At 37.6% G+C, this 15,365-nt stretch overlaps 1 protein-coding gene across 1 annotated transcript in view; it reads left to right on the forward strand.

Annotated features, from left to right (window-relative positions):
* Nucleotides 1–15,365, forward strand: part of LOC117415087 (inositol 1,4,5-trisphosphate receptor type 2-like) — a 113,167-nt gene that overhangs the window by 30,514 nt on the left and 67,288 nt on the right. The window contains exons 16-29 of the mRNA XM_034025028.3: nt 1,820–1,992; nt 2,983–3,102; nt 4,177–4,359; nt 4,763–5,014; nt 5,519–5,663; nt 6,614–6,764; nt 8,821–9,011; nt 9,318–9,441; nt 9,523–9,580; nt 12,326–12,491; nt 13,418–13,585; nt 14,203–14,292; nt 14,568–14,693; nt 15,241–15,363. Of these exons, the coding sequence (XP_033880919.3) occupies nt 1,820–1,992; nt 2,983–3,102; nt 4,177–4,359; nt 4,763–5,014; nt 5,519–5,663; nt 6,614–6,764; nt 8,821–9,011; nt 9,318–9,441; nt 9,523–9,580; nt 12,326–12,491; nt 13,418–13,585; nt 14,203–14,292; nt 14,568–14,693; nt 15,241–15,363 (2,070 nt within the window). The remainder of the gene's footprint in view (nt 1–1,819; nt 1,993–2,982; nt 3,103–4,176; nt 4,360–4,762; nt 5,015–5,518; nt 5,664–6,613; nt 6,765–8,820; nt 9,012–9,317; nt 9,442–9,522; nt 9,581–12,325; nt 12,492–13,417; nt 13,586–14,202; nt 14,293–14,567; nt 14,694–15,240; nt 15,364–15,365) is intronic.

Here is a 15,365-nt window from a genome sequence, read left to right on the forward strand (position 1 = left end):
TGACAGATGTACTGCAGTTGAGATGATTAAATATGTTACTAATGAACCGACTACCCTTGTTGGTAACCCTCAAAACCATATGTACAGTGTACGATTAACTATACCGATGTGGATATATAGAGGCACACTGGTGTTCTCTGTTCTAGCTTTGAAGTGCTTTTCCAATTATTTTGTTATATACAGTACTGTGCAAAAGTTTTAGGCAGCTGTGAAAAAATGCTGTAAAGTAAGAATGCTTTCAAAAATAGATATGTTAATAGATTATATTTATCAATTAACTAAATGCAAAGTGAGTGAACAGAAGAAAAACTAAATCAAATCCATATTTGGTGTGACCACCCTTTGCCTTCAATCAGCATTCTTCTAGGTACACTTGCACAAAGTCAGGGATTTTGTAGGCATATAGTCAGGTGTATGATTAAACAATTATACCAAACAGGTGCTAATGATCATCAATTCAATATGTAGGTTGAAACACAATCATTAACTGAAACAGAAACAGCTGTGTAGGAGGAATAAAACTGGGTGAGGAACAGCCAAACTCAGCTAACAAGGTGAGGTTGCTGAAGACAGTTTACTGTCAGAAGTCATACACCATGGCAAGACTGAGCACAGCAACAAGACACAAGGTAGTTATACTGCATCAGCAAGGTCTCTCCCAGGCAGAAATTTCAAGGCAGACAGGGGTTTCCAGATGTGCTGTCCAAGCTCTCTTGAAGAAGCACAAAGAAACGGGCAACGTTGAGGACCGTAGACGCAGTGGTCGGCCAAGGAAACTTACTGCAGCAGATGAAAGACACATCATGCTTACTTCCCTTCACAATCGGAAGATGTCCAGCAGTGCCATCAGCTCAGAATTGGCAGAAAACAGTGGGACCCAGGTACACCCATCTACTGTCCGGAGAAGTCTGGTCAGAAGTGGCCTTCATGGAAGACTTGCGGCCAAAAAGCCATACCTCCGACGTGGAAACAAGGCCAAGCGACTCAACTATGCACGAAAACACAGGAACTGGGGTGCAGAAAAATGGCAGCAGGTGCTCTGGACTGATGAGTCAAAATTTGAAATATTTGGCTGTAGCAGAAGGCAGTTTGTTCGCCGAAGGGCTGGAGAGCGGTACACGAATGAGTGTCTGCAGGCAACAGTGAAGCATGGTGGAGGTTCCTTGCAAGTTTGGGGCTGCATTTCTGCAAATGGAGTTGGGGATTTGGTCAGAATTAATGGTCTCCTCAATGCTGAGAAGTACAGGCAGATACTTATCCATCATGCAATACCATCAGGGAGGCATCTGATTGGCCCCAAATTTATTCTGCAGCATGACAACGACCCCAAACATACAGCGAAAGTCATTAAGAACTATCTTCAGCGTAAAGAAGAACAAGGAGTCCTGGAAGTGATGGTATGGCCCCCACAGAGCCCTGATCTTAACATCATCGAGTCTGTCTGGGATTACATGAAGAGAGAGAAGCAACTGAGGCTGCCTAAATCCACAGAAGAACTGTGGTTAGTTCTGCAAGATGTTTGGGCCAACCTACCTGCCGAGTTCCTTCAAAAACTGTGTGCAAGTGTACCTAGAAGAATTGATGCTGTTTTGAAGGCAAAGGGTGGTCACACCAAATATTGATTTGATGTAGATTTTTCTTCTGTTCACTCACTTTGCATTTTGTTAATTGATAAATAAACTATTAACATGTCTATTTTTGAAAGCATTCTTACTTTACAGCATTTTTTCACACCTGCCTAAAACTTTTGCACAGTACTGTATATTTACTTTTTGCTTTTCGTAATTGAACGGTAATGCTAGATTTGCTCACTTTCCAGGAATATATTGCCAAGAAGTTTTGCATCATGCAGTCTCAGATTGGATATGACATTTTAGCAGAAGACACCATTACTGCCTTGCTCCACAACAACCGAAAACTACTGGAGAAGCACATCACAGCCAAGGAAATCGAGACCTTTATCAGTCTGTTACGGAGAAATAGAGAGCCCAGGTTTGAGATCTCACAATCGAATCAAGTTATTTTTTTTAAAAAACAAATTCTTAAAAGTGCAGATATATCTTAATACCAGCTAACTGTGACAATACCTGTTTAGCAGAACCCTGTGGAGGCTGAAGTTTAATTGAGTATTGCAATACACCAACTAGACCACCACCACTCTCAAGGACATGTCTTTGCACATCTCAAAAGGAGGATTCAATGCTTATATTATTGGAGCTTAAAATGATTGGAAACAGCAATATGATTATAAACATGTACAAAATTGTACACCAGGTTCTTAACTGCGTTGAAATGTGATTTGCTTGGGGAAGCTTTTTACCTATTAAATCCAGCCCTAGGTATTATCCAGATTAACATGTGTGTCAATGGGAAGTAAACTAGAGACTGCAAGTAGTGAGAGGTGACTAAAGGTAACTGATGCCTATGGATAGAAGGTATTCTCAACAGAAGCTATGTTATCTTGAGATGCAAGTATCCTAAATGAAACAAAAAGCAGTCTATCTGCACGAAAATTGCTGTGATTCCCATATTAAGTGTGTTAATGTTGCTATGACCCGGGATCAATTATAATTATGATTACAAATACAGCATAATTGTTTGCTGAAATTGCAATTGCAATTCCAATGTTATTTTGTTCAATTATAATTAGTCCTATTGTAATTCCAATTACACTAAAACATTACATAAATAGATACACCATTAACATGTTTAATCTGTTTATTCTACCAAACAGCAATCACAGGTACAGACACAGAAAACTTACTATATAACATTTTTTCAAACGAATGGGGTCACTAAAAGTGGTTGAAAATACGAGAAGAATGTTCACTCAATGTAAAACACAACATGGAACTGTGAATGATTAAGCTTGGAAATTGAATGGTATGGTAATTGCAAATACAATTATATTGTAATTGCAATTATTTAAAAATTACACAATTACAATTGTAATTTACCCAAGATCTGTGTTTCCTGTAATAGGTTCTTGGATTATTTGTCAGACCTCTGCGTGTCAAACACAACTGCAATACCAGTGACTCAAGAACTCATTTGTAAATTTATGCTGAACCCCATCAATGCTGATATTCTCATTCAAACAAAGTAAGTATGTGTTGATATAAGTTACTAGCAGGTTTATTTTGGTGATATTCCTTATTGTTTGAAACCTTTTAATCCCAAACCATCTCTGCTGGTCACTAACACCTACAATTCAAACTACAGTACAGTTTGGGTGCCACTTAAGAACTTGTCATACTTAAAAAAAAAAAAAAAAAGTATCTATAATGTTTTAGCTGGTTTGTGTATTTAGGAGACAGATGAAGGAGCACCCATCTGTCTGCCATCCAGCTTTTGAAACCCATAGCACAATGCAGCCTGTCCGTTGGCTGCATTTGACTTTTAAACATGCTCTTTCTCTTCCCCTTTTACACAAATGCTTGTTTCCATGAGAATGGTGATCTTTCAGGTAAAGAGAAGACACTCAAAGGTTTTATAGTTGCCGTAATTTATAGTTGTGCCAAGCATATTTAAGAGCAGGTGTATATAACGCAAAAGGCCTGACATACTCGCTATAAGTTGTATTTACATCCTTTTACAGGCTACCACTTTAAAATATATATAAAAAAAACATTTAAATGCTGTGACATCCCATGGTTCCAGATAAATTAAAATTAATTACCAAAAATACTGCATATGTGTCTAACGCTTATGAATTATTTATGACGAGCTGGACTGCTGGTGCATATAAATTAAGGACTGAATGCACAGGCTGAAATGTGGTTCCCAGTTCCAGTTTGTATGTTAATTGCTTTGACCCTTATCCCCCTTAGAAACTAATGTGCAGTAACTATCACTTAGAAATAAAAACTTGTCAGTGGTTGTGTGATGGCAGAGCTAAGAGAAGCAAAAATACAGCCTACTTTTGACCAGTATAATTTTGCTTTTACTCCTGTGTGTAAATATTGTACTTTTAATAAAAAGGTGAAACTCTTGTGTGTTTGTTTATATTTTTATATACCTTTTCAGCTGCTGTCCATGCGCTGTGTTTATACTGTATGTTGAGTGTCCTGAAATGTCCACATTTCTAATGTCCCCAGTTGCTATTTGCTTGTGTGCGGTAGTGAAAACCCGTCTTACACCATGATTGTTTGTCTCCTCATAATGAATAAATGAAAGGCTGATACCGCACATGGATAACGCCCTGGAAAGCTCCCTGCTGCAGGACGATGTTGAAGATGAAGAGGTGTGGCTCTACTGGATAGACAGCCATAAGGAACCCCATGGGAAATCAATTCAGCATTTGGCTCAGGATGCCAAGGAAAGCAATAAAGCAGACAAAGATATCATTACATATTACAGGTTGGGAAACTTGTTTAACAACCCTCTATAGTAATACAACACCTGTTTCCATTGTTTGGTATTGTTTTTTCCAGATACGTTTATAGGCAAGCTGTACTATACGAGAGCATGGTTTCCTTACACAGTTTGTCCGGTATTGGTAATGTAATGCAGTTTCCAAAGATGTGGAAATAGTCATATTTAATATTGATGTTTAAAGATAGATAATTCAGTTGAATTAATAACATAGTAAAAACCCTGCACGGGTTACTTTTTTACGAATTCAACATAAAGGAATACATTGATGTGAGTTCTTGCATGTGCAGCCCCGTGTGCCAATAGAAATGGGGTATAAAACTCATACAAAGCCAGCTATATTCCCCTGGTATTTTTTAAAACCAATATGTTCTCTTGTATATTTCAGATACCAGTTAAACCTGTTTGCTAAGATGTGTTTGGATCGGCAGTACCTAGCCATCAACCAGATCTCCACCCAGCTGCCGGTAGACCTGATCCTGCGCTGCATGTCTGACGAGTGCCTGCCCTTTGACCTGCGGGCCTCCTTCTGCCGCCTGATGCTCCACATGCACGTGGACAGAGACCCGCAGGAGTCTGTCATCCCGGTCAGATACGCCAGGCTGTGGATGGAAATTCCAAGCAAAATAACAATCCACGAGTTAGTGTTTCTGTTAAATAATGTACTTGCTTTAAAAGGACCAGGTGTGTCCCACTGCTGTGAGTGGCCACACTGCTGACCCACGTTTCATTATCCCCTGTTGTGAATGTCTGTACCTGTGCTGAAGTTTTCCAATTGTTATAAAACTTGGATACAGCATTCTGTACAACAAGTTAAAAAGAACCTGGACTTCTGTCTGCCTGCCACACCACACTTTTTTACATTTACTTTTTGATGATACTGACAGCGTTATTTTATATTTACGTTACTAAATCAATACATGTAAAACAATAAAATTTGAGTGCTAGTAAACCAATACAAATAACTTTTTATTGAAGGCTGTGGGTTATTGGTCTATTACATCTGTACTTTTTGGTAAATCCCCAGTCCAATATCTAAAGGTGGCTCATCACGATGTCGTTTAAGTTTTTTCTTTTTTACAGCTTTACAGCTACAGTCTGTTTTTCATAGAGTAAATTATTTTGCTGTTTTATTCCTTTGCAGTTATGAGTCCTCTACAGATACCTCCAGAGATGACATGAAGGATAAGTTTGCCCTAACAATGGCATTTGTTGAGGATTACCTGAAAGATGTTGTATCTCAGCCCTTCCCGTTTGGTGACCAAGAAAAAAATGAACTCACATTTGAGGTACATTTTAAAAATTAAAACAAACAAAAGCAGTTATTTAGATAGTTAGGACAGTGGACCATTTTGTGAGTTATGTGCAGTGGCTTCAACCATTCAGCTGTGTGGTAATTTCACAAACATATACACCATGAAGAGTCTTAGTATAAAATGACTCATTCCAGAGAAAAAGCTGCTTAGCGATGAGGCTAAATCGATCCAACCAGTGTGCTTACCAACTAACTGCACTGTTTGGAATCTTGTTCAGCCAATAAGAGTTCTGTTTACCTAAAGCTTTTTAGAGTATGTTTTATATTTTGCTGTGTTTTGCTGTCCAAATAGATTTTTAGCATTTGTAATATGACAACAAAGGGACAGGTTCCACATTTTCCACCAAGTGAAAACTTAAAGCCTGTTAACCCTAGAAGATATCGATAGATCTGTTTATAAAGTTGTTGTAAAGTATGAATTAACTAAGATGTCATATAGAAAATACTAACTAGGTTTAAGCACTACCTACTGGTTATTACAGACCACCAAGGATTATTAATTGAACTACAAGCTTTTATTTATAAGAAAATGCCACATCTACAGGTGTTCCGAAACACTCCATTACAATTCAGATAAAATGGTTGAACACCAGTCCATATTGAGTATTGATGCACTTTGTACACTTTTAGGCCTTAGTCCAGTAGACGAGCGTTCTTTTCAGTGACCTGCATATGTAGTGTATGTAGGGTTATTGTTCGCTTGTTTATTTTTTTAATACAGAAGTTGTGTGAAATCTTGGTTGCAATTCAGAATACTGAAACACTTATCAAAACAATACCAAATGCCTATCTGTTAGACTATTTATTTATTTATTTATTTATTTATTTATTTATTTAATTAATCAATTAATTAATTAATTAGTTTAGGTACAAAGGTGTTAAAAGGTTTAAAATAAGAATTTACAAAGTGTTTTTCCCTTCTAGGTGGTGCACTTGGCACGTAACCTGGTCTACTTTGGATTTTATAGTTTTAGTGAGTTGCTGAGGTTGACCAGGACATTACTAGCAATTCTGGACATTGTGCAGCATCCCGTGTCATCATATACGGATAGATTAAGCACATTTTCTGATGGAGGTAAGCAAGACTGAACCAGTGTTAGTCATTTTGAAATCTTTACGTTTGTAACAGGTCATTCAGGAAATCATATTTTGCATACAAGTTAAAGCCCATAGAAAAAGGTAAAAAACTGTACTCATTTATTACATGGCTATTATTACACTATGTAACACAATTTTTGTTCCTGGGTAGTAAGTGTTGTTTCCTAATTGCTTATGCCTCAAAAGTATAGAAAATGGCTATTATTCCCCACAAACTTTGCTTTTGTGACCAGGACAGTGATATTTTGAAATTTACCTATTTCCAATGAGAAAACGGGCGAATGTGTCTTTTCGTTCACATAAAGTCAGAAAAAAACAACATACGAGTCCAAATTAACATGTATTTATACTAAAGTAATACAAAAATGACTACAAAAGATTTAGAAGTGAGTAGTTTTTCGAGATTTACGATTATACTGTAAATCACTTTCACGAATCAGCCCCCAAATGTAGTCTCCCATCATGTTCTCGTTATACTGTCCTTGGTAGCGGCGTTCAAAGTCCAGTATATCCTGGTGGAAGCGCTCGCCTTGCTCCTCCGAGTACGCTCCCATGTTCTCCTTGAATTTATCAAGATGAGCATCAAGGATATGGACTTTGAGGGACATCCTACAGCCCATTGTGCCGTAGTTCTTCACCAGAGTCTCAACCAGCTCCACATAGTTTTCGGCCTTGTGATTGCCCAGGAAGCCCCGAACCACTGCGACAAAGCTGTTCCAAGCCGCTTTCTCCTTACTAGTGAGCTTCTTGGGGAATTCATTGCACTCCAGGATCTTCTTTAATCTGTGGTCCGATGAAGACACCAGCTTTGACCTTTGCCTCAGACAGCTTAGGGAAGAAGTCTTGAAGGTACTTGAAGGCTGCCGACTCCTTATCTAGAGCTCTGACAAATTGTTTCATAAGGCCCAATTTGATGTGCAGTGGTGGCATCAGCACCTTCTGGGGGTCCACCAGTGGCTCCCACTTGACGTTGTTCCTCCCCACAGAGAACTCGGTCCGCTGTGGCCAGTCCCGCCTGTGGTAGTGCGCCTTGGTGTCCCTGCTGTCCCAAAGGCAAAGATAGCAGGGAAACTTGGTAAAACCGCCTTGGAAACCCATCAGGGAATGCCACCATTTTGAAGTCTCCTATGACCTTGATGCCATCTCAGAAAAATGCAGATATGTATCCACTTAGGCAGCTGGAACTAAACTGAACTGGTGGGCTTAAGGCCCCTGTATTTATACTACTATTTATATTACTGGAAAGTTCTAGAAAGTTCTAGAAGTTACTCCAAGTTTACTCAGCACTGAATCTATCTGGAATGTTCTGGAAAATAGGTAAATTTCAAAATATCACTGTCCTGGTCACAAAAGCAAAGTTTGTGGGGAATAATAGCCATTTTCTATACTTTTGAGGCATAAGCAATTAGGAAATAACACTTACTACCCAGGAACCAAAAAAAAAAATAATTTGTTACACGGTGTTATAAGTCACAGGGGCAAGTCACATGGAAATGACAACAACCGATGGGGTAGACAAGCTAATGAGCAAAACCAGTCTGAGTCGAGGGTTTGTTCTTCCTGATTCTGACCCACAGTCCACAGCGCTGTCTCTGATATTGTCATTATGACACTCTTTTAATGAATCCTGCTTGCTCAAGTGTGGGACTTTGTTGGGTATTTGTGACTCAAACTTCATATGGTCACAGGAGAGATATTTAAAACTTGCAGCTTTAATACCAAGTTGATTTTCCCACAGCATTCCAGCTAACATCTCAGTGCTGACTTCAAAGTCCACCTCCTGCCATTAAAATCTAGGATGGCAATTGTATCAGCCAACTCGTTTTTTTAGTGGTCTACCAACACACGAAGATGATTAAACTGTTTTCACATGTGAGCTAGGCCATGTAATCACTGTGTAACCCACACCTAGTCAAGTGTATTATGTGTTTGTAGCATATGTGGTAAGTATACATTGTTTTTTTTGCTTTGTTTTTTCAGTCTTACTGATACGTCATTTGTGGCACTTTTTTTTTTTTTTTTTTTAAATATAGGGAACAATGTACTGAAGACAATTCACGGTGTAGGAGAGATGATGACTCAGATGGTGCTGAGCCGAGGATCAGTCCTGCCCGTTGTGCATGACTCTCAGCCCACTGCTCGCCACGGAAAGCAGGTCAGCCTTGCTGACAGCGAGGACGTGATGGTAATGGATACCAAACTGAAAATCATTGAGATACTCCAAGTAAGTGCATACCAAACCTCCACTGATAATACAAGTCAGTTCCTTTTGTTATTACATTTTAATATTATATGTAATCTAAATATTAGATTTTTCTTTGTTTTATCCCATTTCCCTCATATATGTTTATTTTTGTTATGTAATTCCTGTTACTTTTTGCTGACATGTTTTTATTTTCAATTTATCCAACATCATGGTACCACCACTACAGCTCAAATCAGTACACTGACAAAGCCATTCACCAAAGTGCTTGTCTACTTGACCTGAACTGTTTTCAGTATTATTTTCTAAGGGAGACATTCTATATAGTTTATTCTCAGTGTGCGACTGGACTACAGGATCACCTACCTGCTGTCTATCTACAAGAAGGAGTTTGGAGATAGCAATTTAAATGACAGTTCCATATCCCTTTCAGGACTTCCCTCCATGACCAGTAAGACTGTGTTTTATAGAATACAAAGTAAATTCATGACTATAATGCCAGCCCCTAAGTAACTTTTTTTTTTTTCTTTAGTTACAGAGCCTGATATAGATGCGATTGCAGCACTTGCAGAGACCATGTTTGCCGGATGGTAGGTGAAAGATACAGAGGTCAGAGGGCAAACTCATTTTAGATGATAATACTGTGTCTCTCTAGAAGTCAGAATGATATGTATCATTAAACTTGAATAAGTATTATAACGGCACGGTTATAGTTAGGGTTGAGTTGGGTGCTCAGTGTTAAACCCCTAACTTTGCACCTCAATAACTTTGGCTGTGTTTGTCTGAATTACATACTGATTTCAATGTTTAGAGCCACTTGTGAAGTTGTGTAAACGTGGGGGGTTTCATGTCGCTACCTCATTTAGTTTCCGAGATCTGGATCTCGCGGGGGCTTTGGTTGGCCTGGGTGTCCTCAGCTTACTGCGTACCAGTGACCCCTGTAGCGCCTGCGGGCTTGCCTGTAAGCTGGCCAGAGCTGCGTTGTCCTCTGACGCTGTAATTCTGAGGTGGCTGCATGGTGAGTCTGCTGTGTGAAAAAAAGTGGTCGGCGGTCGGCTGACAGCACATGCTTCGGAGGATAGAGTGTGTTCGTCTTCGCCGCTCCCAAGTCAGTGCGGGTGTGACAGTGGTGAGCTGAGCCTAAAAAAAATAATTGGATATGCCAAATTGGGAGAAAATAATAAAATAATTGGTGATTTACTAAATTTTTTATTTAAAAAAAAAAAATAGCTATGTACTTTTAAGTGAATGCTCTGTAAATAAAATAGAATATATGGAATTTTAATTATCTGGGATAAAAACAAAAACACAGAAAATGCCAAATATACAAAACCGTATGAAATACAGTTTATACTACTGTACAGTCATTCTCGTTTAGCGCAAATACTGTCAGGACACCGGCGTATTTTATCTGGACATTATCATTATTATTATTATTATTATTATTATTATTATTATTATTATTATTATTATTATTATTATTATTATTGATTTCCTCATTTAAAAAAAAAAATCACAACTGCAGTACAGTCAAATTATTCTTGCAGTTTAATAGTAGATTTCAATGTAATAGAATCACTTTTAAAAAGTTCTAATTTTAGTAAATAATGAGCAGTATGTTAAACATTTGCTCTCAATTGCAATATACTGTATATACATTTGTCTCATGTTTGTAATGTAGGCTACTGTATACACACATACTGTATATATTGAGCATTATACATATTTCACTAATAGATGGTAACTAGCATGTTTTTGCAATTAGAAAACGTTGCATACAAACACAAAGCTGGTCTCTTACTGGATTGCTGTAGTATATGATAAAAGTCATGTTGCATAGCTACAGATTTTTTTCATAAAGACTGTAATAAGCCAGTTGACACATTTCAATAGCTGGTCTCACATTCCTATGTCCCTTTGTGAAAAGTGTATTGGGATGCAGGTGTTTTACTTGGATCTCCCCAGCGCAGTCCCATTTCACCTGCATTATACATTAAATGTCAAATACTATGTAGATTCACATGACTAACATTCTTTAATATCTTCCTAGAATTTGTTTGAACTCTTTGAATTAGCATGTCTAATAAAATGGTGAAATGTCATGCATGCAACACCTCCACAAAAGTAATTTTTAGTAAAAAATAAAAACTCTTCAAAAATTAATTGCAAAAAACTACGTTAATGCAGCAGTTAGGGTTGAACCCATCGCCACAAAAGCAAGGAAATGTGCCTTTAGGGTTTTTAACACAAACTTGCCATTCCCACTCCCACACAAGCAGCCAAAGGAACCAGACAACACAAGCAACCACAGACTGCCGTAATCAGGTAAGACATAGAACATACAACTCTTTCTAGATGACACAAGAGACAATGTCAATTACATCATGGTCTTCCAGTGCTGATATATGGATATACATGTACACTTCAATGAATGTGTTTAATGTAACTGTTTTTATTAGGTACAAATGCTACTAGATAACTATCTGTTTGAAGAGAATTTGTTAGTTCAACTATATAGTGCAATTATTATTATTATTATTTTCTTTTTCTTAAAGCTCCCTTCAAGCTTTAAGTGAAAATTTAAATGAAAGTTCCCCACAAAAAATAAACAAAAGCACCTTACTAATTCAGCTTGAGTCTGCCTGTAGTTGCAAAGTGCTGATCATTCTTTTTGAAACCTCCCTAATGATTCCCAACAGTTTGAAGCACTGGAAAGGATTCCACATTATCTGAGGCTGGAGTTTTAAAACACCAACCTTTTGATGTTGATAATTAGTAAGTTTCATCTTCTGGCACCAAGCTTTGAGATGAAAGCAATCAAATGCAAAAGCATGTGTAAAAGAAAACAACCAGTTCTTGACTTGAAGGTAAAAAATGTTGTGCCTTGAATCAAAAAGCTATGCCAGGCAGTTTCACCACTCATCCCACTATAGATTCCCCTCATTTCCATGAGAGCTCGTGGGGTCAGCCTTCCTGTATGTGCCTTGGCCATACCTATTAAATGACAGGTTTATGGTTACTGTAGTTGTATCTATCACTGCTCTATTGTCTCCCATGCATCTTTCTTGCAGACATGGAGGGGTAACGTTCCTTGCATCTAGAAATTATTTTGTTAAAGAAACTTCCTTTCTGTTAGAAAACTGTTTAGTTGCTTGATGACTAAAAGCCTTATCTCTGGAGCCACCCTTTAGACCCAGCTTGAATAGTAAAAAGTATAGTAGGTTGTCTGTATTAACTGTATATGTTGGCTTCTAAGTGCTCTGTCCGAGTGGGCTTTGTTGTGGTAATACATTGTATTTCTGTTTAAGATCAAGCTTTTCTTCTCTGTATTCCAGTAAAGAAAGGAGTGCAGTGGAGCTGGATGATGAGGGTGGACGGACGTTTCTCCGAGTCCTGATTCATCTGATAATGCATGACTACCCTCCTCTGGTTTCCGGTTCCCTCCAGCTGCTGTTCAAACACTTCAGCCAAAGAGCAGAGGTCCTGCAGGCCTTTAAACAGGTAGTGTTATCAAGCTCTGTAATTCTCCTTATACTGGCATAGTCTTAATCTCAAATGTTGTGCAGTTCTGTAGATTGTCCCTGCTGTTTTGTTAAATATATCCTCAATGGTCTCTTTCTCACATTTTAAAACTTTAAGGGATATCTGTAAATGGCAGGCGAATACATAATGTAGCCCATAAATACAGACCTTCAGAAAAGTTCTCATTAAGTAGCATCATGTTTTTTTTGCAAGAAATCTCCATTAGTGCACCCAGTCCTGTTTTTTTTCATATATATATATATATATATATATATATATATATATATATATATATATATATATATATATGATTTTCAAACATGAAGACCAATAAACAAGAATATGCTGGGTAGACTGCTTGAAATACAATGCTTGATCTATCCCATTAAAATATGTTTCTTATCATGCTGTGGCCTATACAGTAGGTCTATAGTATATGTTGTGGTCATAAACTTCAGATCAAGACTACTATAAACTATTCTGAACTGTATTTCCGATTGTAATTAAACAACATTTTATTTTGATATATTATTTTGACTGAATTCAGATGCAGTTATATTCATCCTCCTGTTCTTCCATTTGTACTGGCATAAAACCAAGCACTGATTCTGAAGATGCTTAGAGTATAAAATCAAACTGCAATTTGAAATAGCTGTTGGTGAATAAATGAGGTTCTTCTATTGAATCACATTTTGTAGCTAAAACCCTATTTTGTTATCGGAAAGACAAAAAGGATTCTAATTCTACACCCACAAAGACAGCCTGACACATTATATGAACAGTATATCTCCATGGACTTCAACCCCTGGCAGATCCAGAATACAAAGTCTTACCACAGCATTATTAGATTGCTTTTGTTTTCCACACATTGAAGTTTGTAATGTATTATTCATTTTCTATTTAAGGTCCAGCTTCTGGTCTCCGAACAGGACGTAGAAAACTATAAACAGATCAAGGCAGACCTGGACCAGCTGAGGCTGACAGTAGAAAAATCTGAGCTGTGGGTTGAAAAGAGCATCAACTATGGGAGCGAGGAAATGGGCGAAGGACAAGCCAAAGAACAAATTCATGAGGTAAAGGACAAACCTGAAATAAAGTCTATTGTGTCTTTTGAGTGTTACACAGGTTGTCGATTTAGTCTGGTGCCATATGCAATGGGAACATTCAACAGCATTGAACACTAAACAGCATCGATTGTACAGATAAATAAGAAATCAGATGTCCCCTTGGGAGACTGAAAAGCAATTTTGACATCATATTGTGACTTAAAAGTTAAAGCAAAAGGTTAATGTTTGTGTGTAGATGCTTGAGACAAATCATACACTAATCTAACTGCCCAGGTTCTGTTCATGCACTCAGAGATTTACATTAGTTTATGCTTTTACTTTTTATTGTTATTGAAGTAGATTTTAAAATCCAGGATGCTGAAATACCATACAGCATCCAAACCCTGTCAGTATGTAAGGTGCTGAACTGTTGCCAGAAAGCTGCTAAGCAAAGGTTCCAATTAGTGCATAGAGGTTTATCAACTTGTAGAAATGCACTGCTGTCTTCCAGGCTTATTCAAAATGTCCATGTGGTATACATGTCCATGTTCCCAGTATTGTATATAACTTCACATGTGCAGTCAATATTGGAAGCGCAGGATATGAAAAGTATAATGGACTTTGTTTTGTGATCTTGGTTGTAGGAACCAGGCATCCTAAGCCCTGTGCAAGATGGAAACAAAAAGCCCCAGATTGATAGCAACAAGAGCAACAATTACAACATTGTCAAAGAGGTTGGTGTTGTTACATGTACATATGTATGCCAGTAAGTTCACTATACACTGTACTGTATATATACATGTTAATGTAAATCATGCATATTATTCTACAGCTTGCATAATACAAATAAATCTATAACAATAATGCCAAGCTATCAACATTTTCCATATAATCCTATAGTCCATTAATACAATTTTATTTAGTCAAACTATGAGTTTCAATGCTTTGTGTTGCGTGCCCCAGGTTTTAAAAATAATAAGAACAATACAGGTTTTTTTTTTCTTTTCAGATTTTGATTCGATTGAGTAAGCATTATCATCAGAGCAAAAAGAGTCGGATTCAGCAGCAGAGGCTGTTGAAGAACATGGGTGCTCATACAGTAGTTCTGGACCTCTTGCAGATCCCTTTTGAAAAGGTGACTTGTGTAACTATTTTTAAATCTAGATTTGCTGATTCTCAAGAGTGTGAGACTAGAAGTAATATTCTCTAATGCCACCGTCAACAATTTTTCTATACGGAAATGAAAAATTAGACATACTTGCTGTTTATCAAATATTTAATAGTACTTCACATAATAGTTACTGGAGACAATGTATACTCTGAACAGCTTTTCTTCTATTTCACTTGGTGTTCCTTTTAGGCAAATGCTGAGGGTGATTTTGTTTCTGGTTTAAGAAACAGACACAAATACAACAGTAACCTCAACAACAACAACAACAACAAGACTGTAAATAAGTGAAAAAAGGCAGAAGACTGAATAAATACACAAATAGTGATTTCAGTGACTTTCCAAATCCAGTTTACCACAGAATCAGAAGTGTTGTTTATTGTTGAATTGTCAAGAATAACTGGCAGCAAATTCAATGAACATGTTGAACACTGTATGATTTCTGCAAAGCACATTCACACACACTGTTGTGGTGTTTATCATAACACTGCATTTTTTTATTTTTATATTCTAGTCTGACGAGAAGATGAATGAAATTATGAATCTAGCCCACGTATTCCTACAGAACTTCTGCCGTGGAAACCCTCAGAACCAGGCCCTGCTCCATAAAAACCTAAACCTCTTCCTCACTCCTGGAGT

Source organism: Acipenser ruthenus, chromosome 7 (genome assembly GCF_902713425.1).
Source record: "Acipenser ruthenus chromosome 7, fAciRut3.2 maternal haplotype, whole genome shotgun sequence".
Taxonomy (NCBI): domain Eukaryota; kingdom Metazoa; phylum Chordata; class Actinopteri; order Acipenseriformes; family Acipenseridae; genus Acipenser; species Acipenser ruthenus.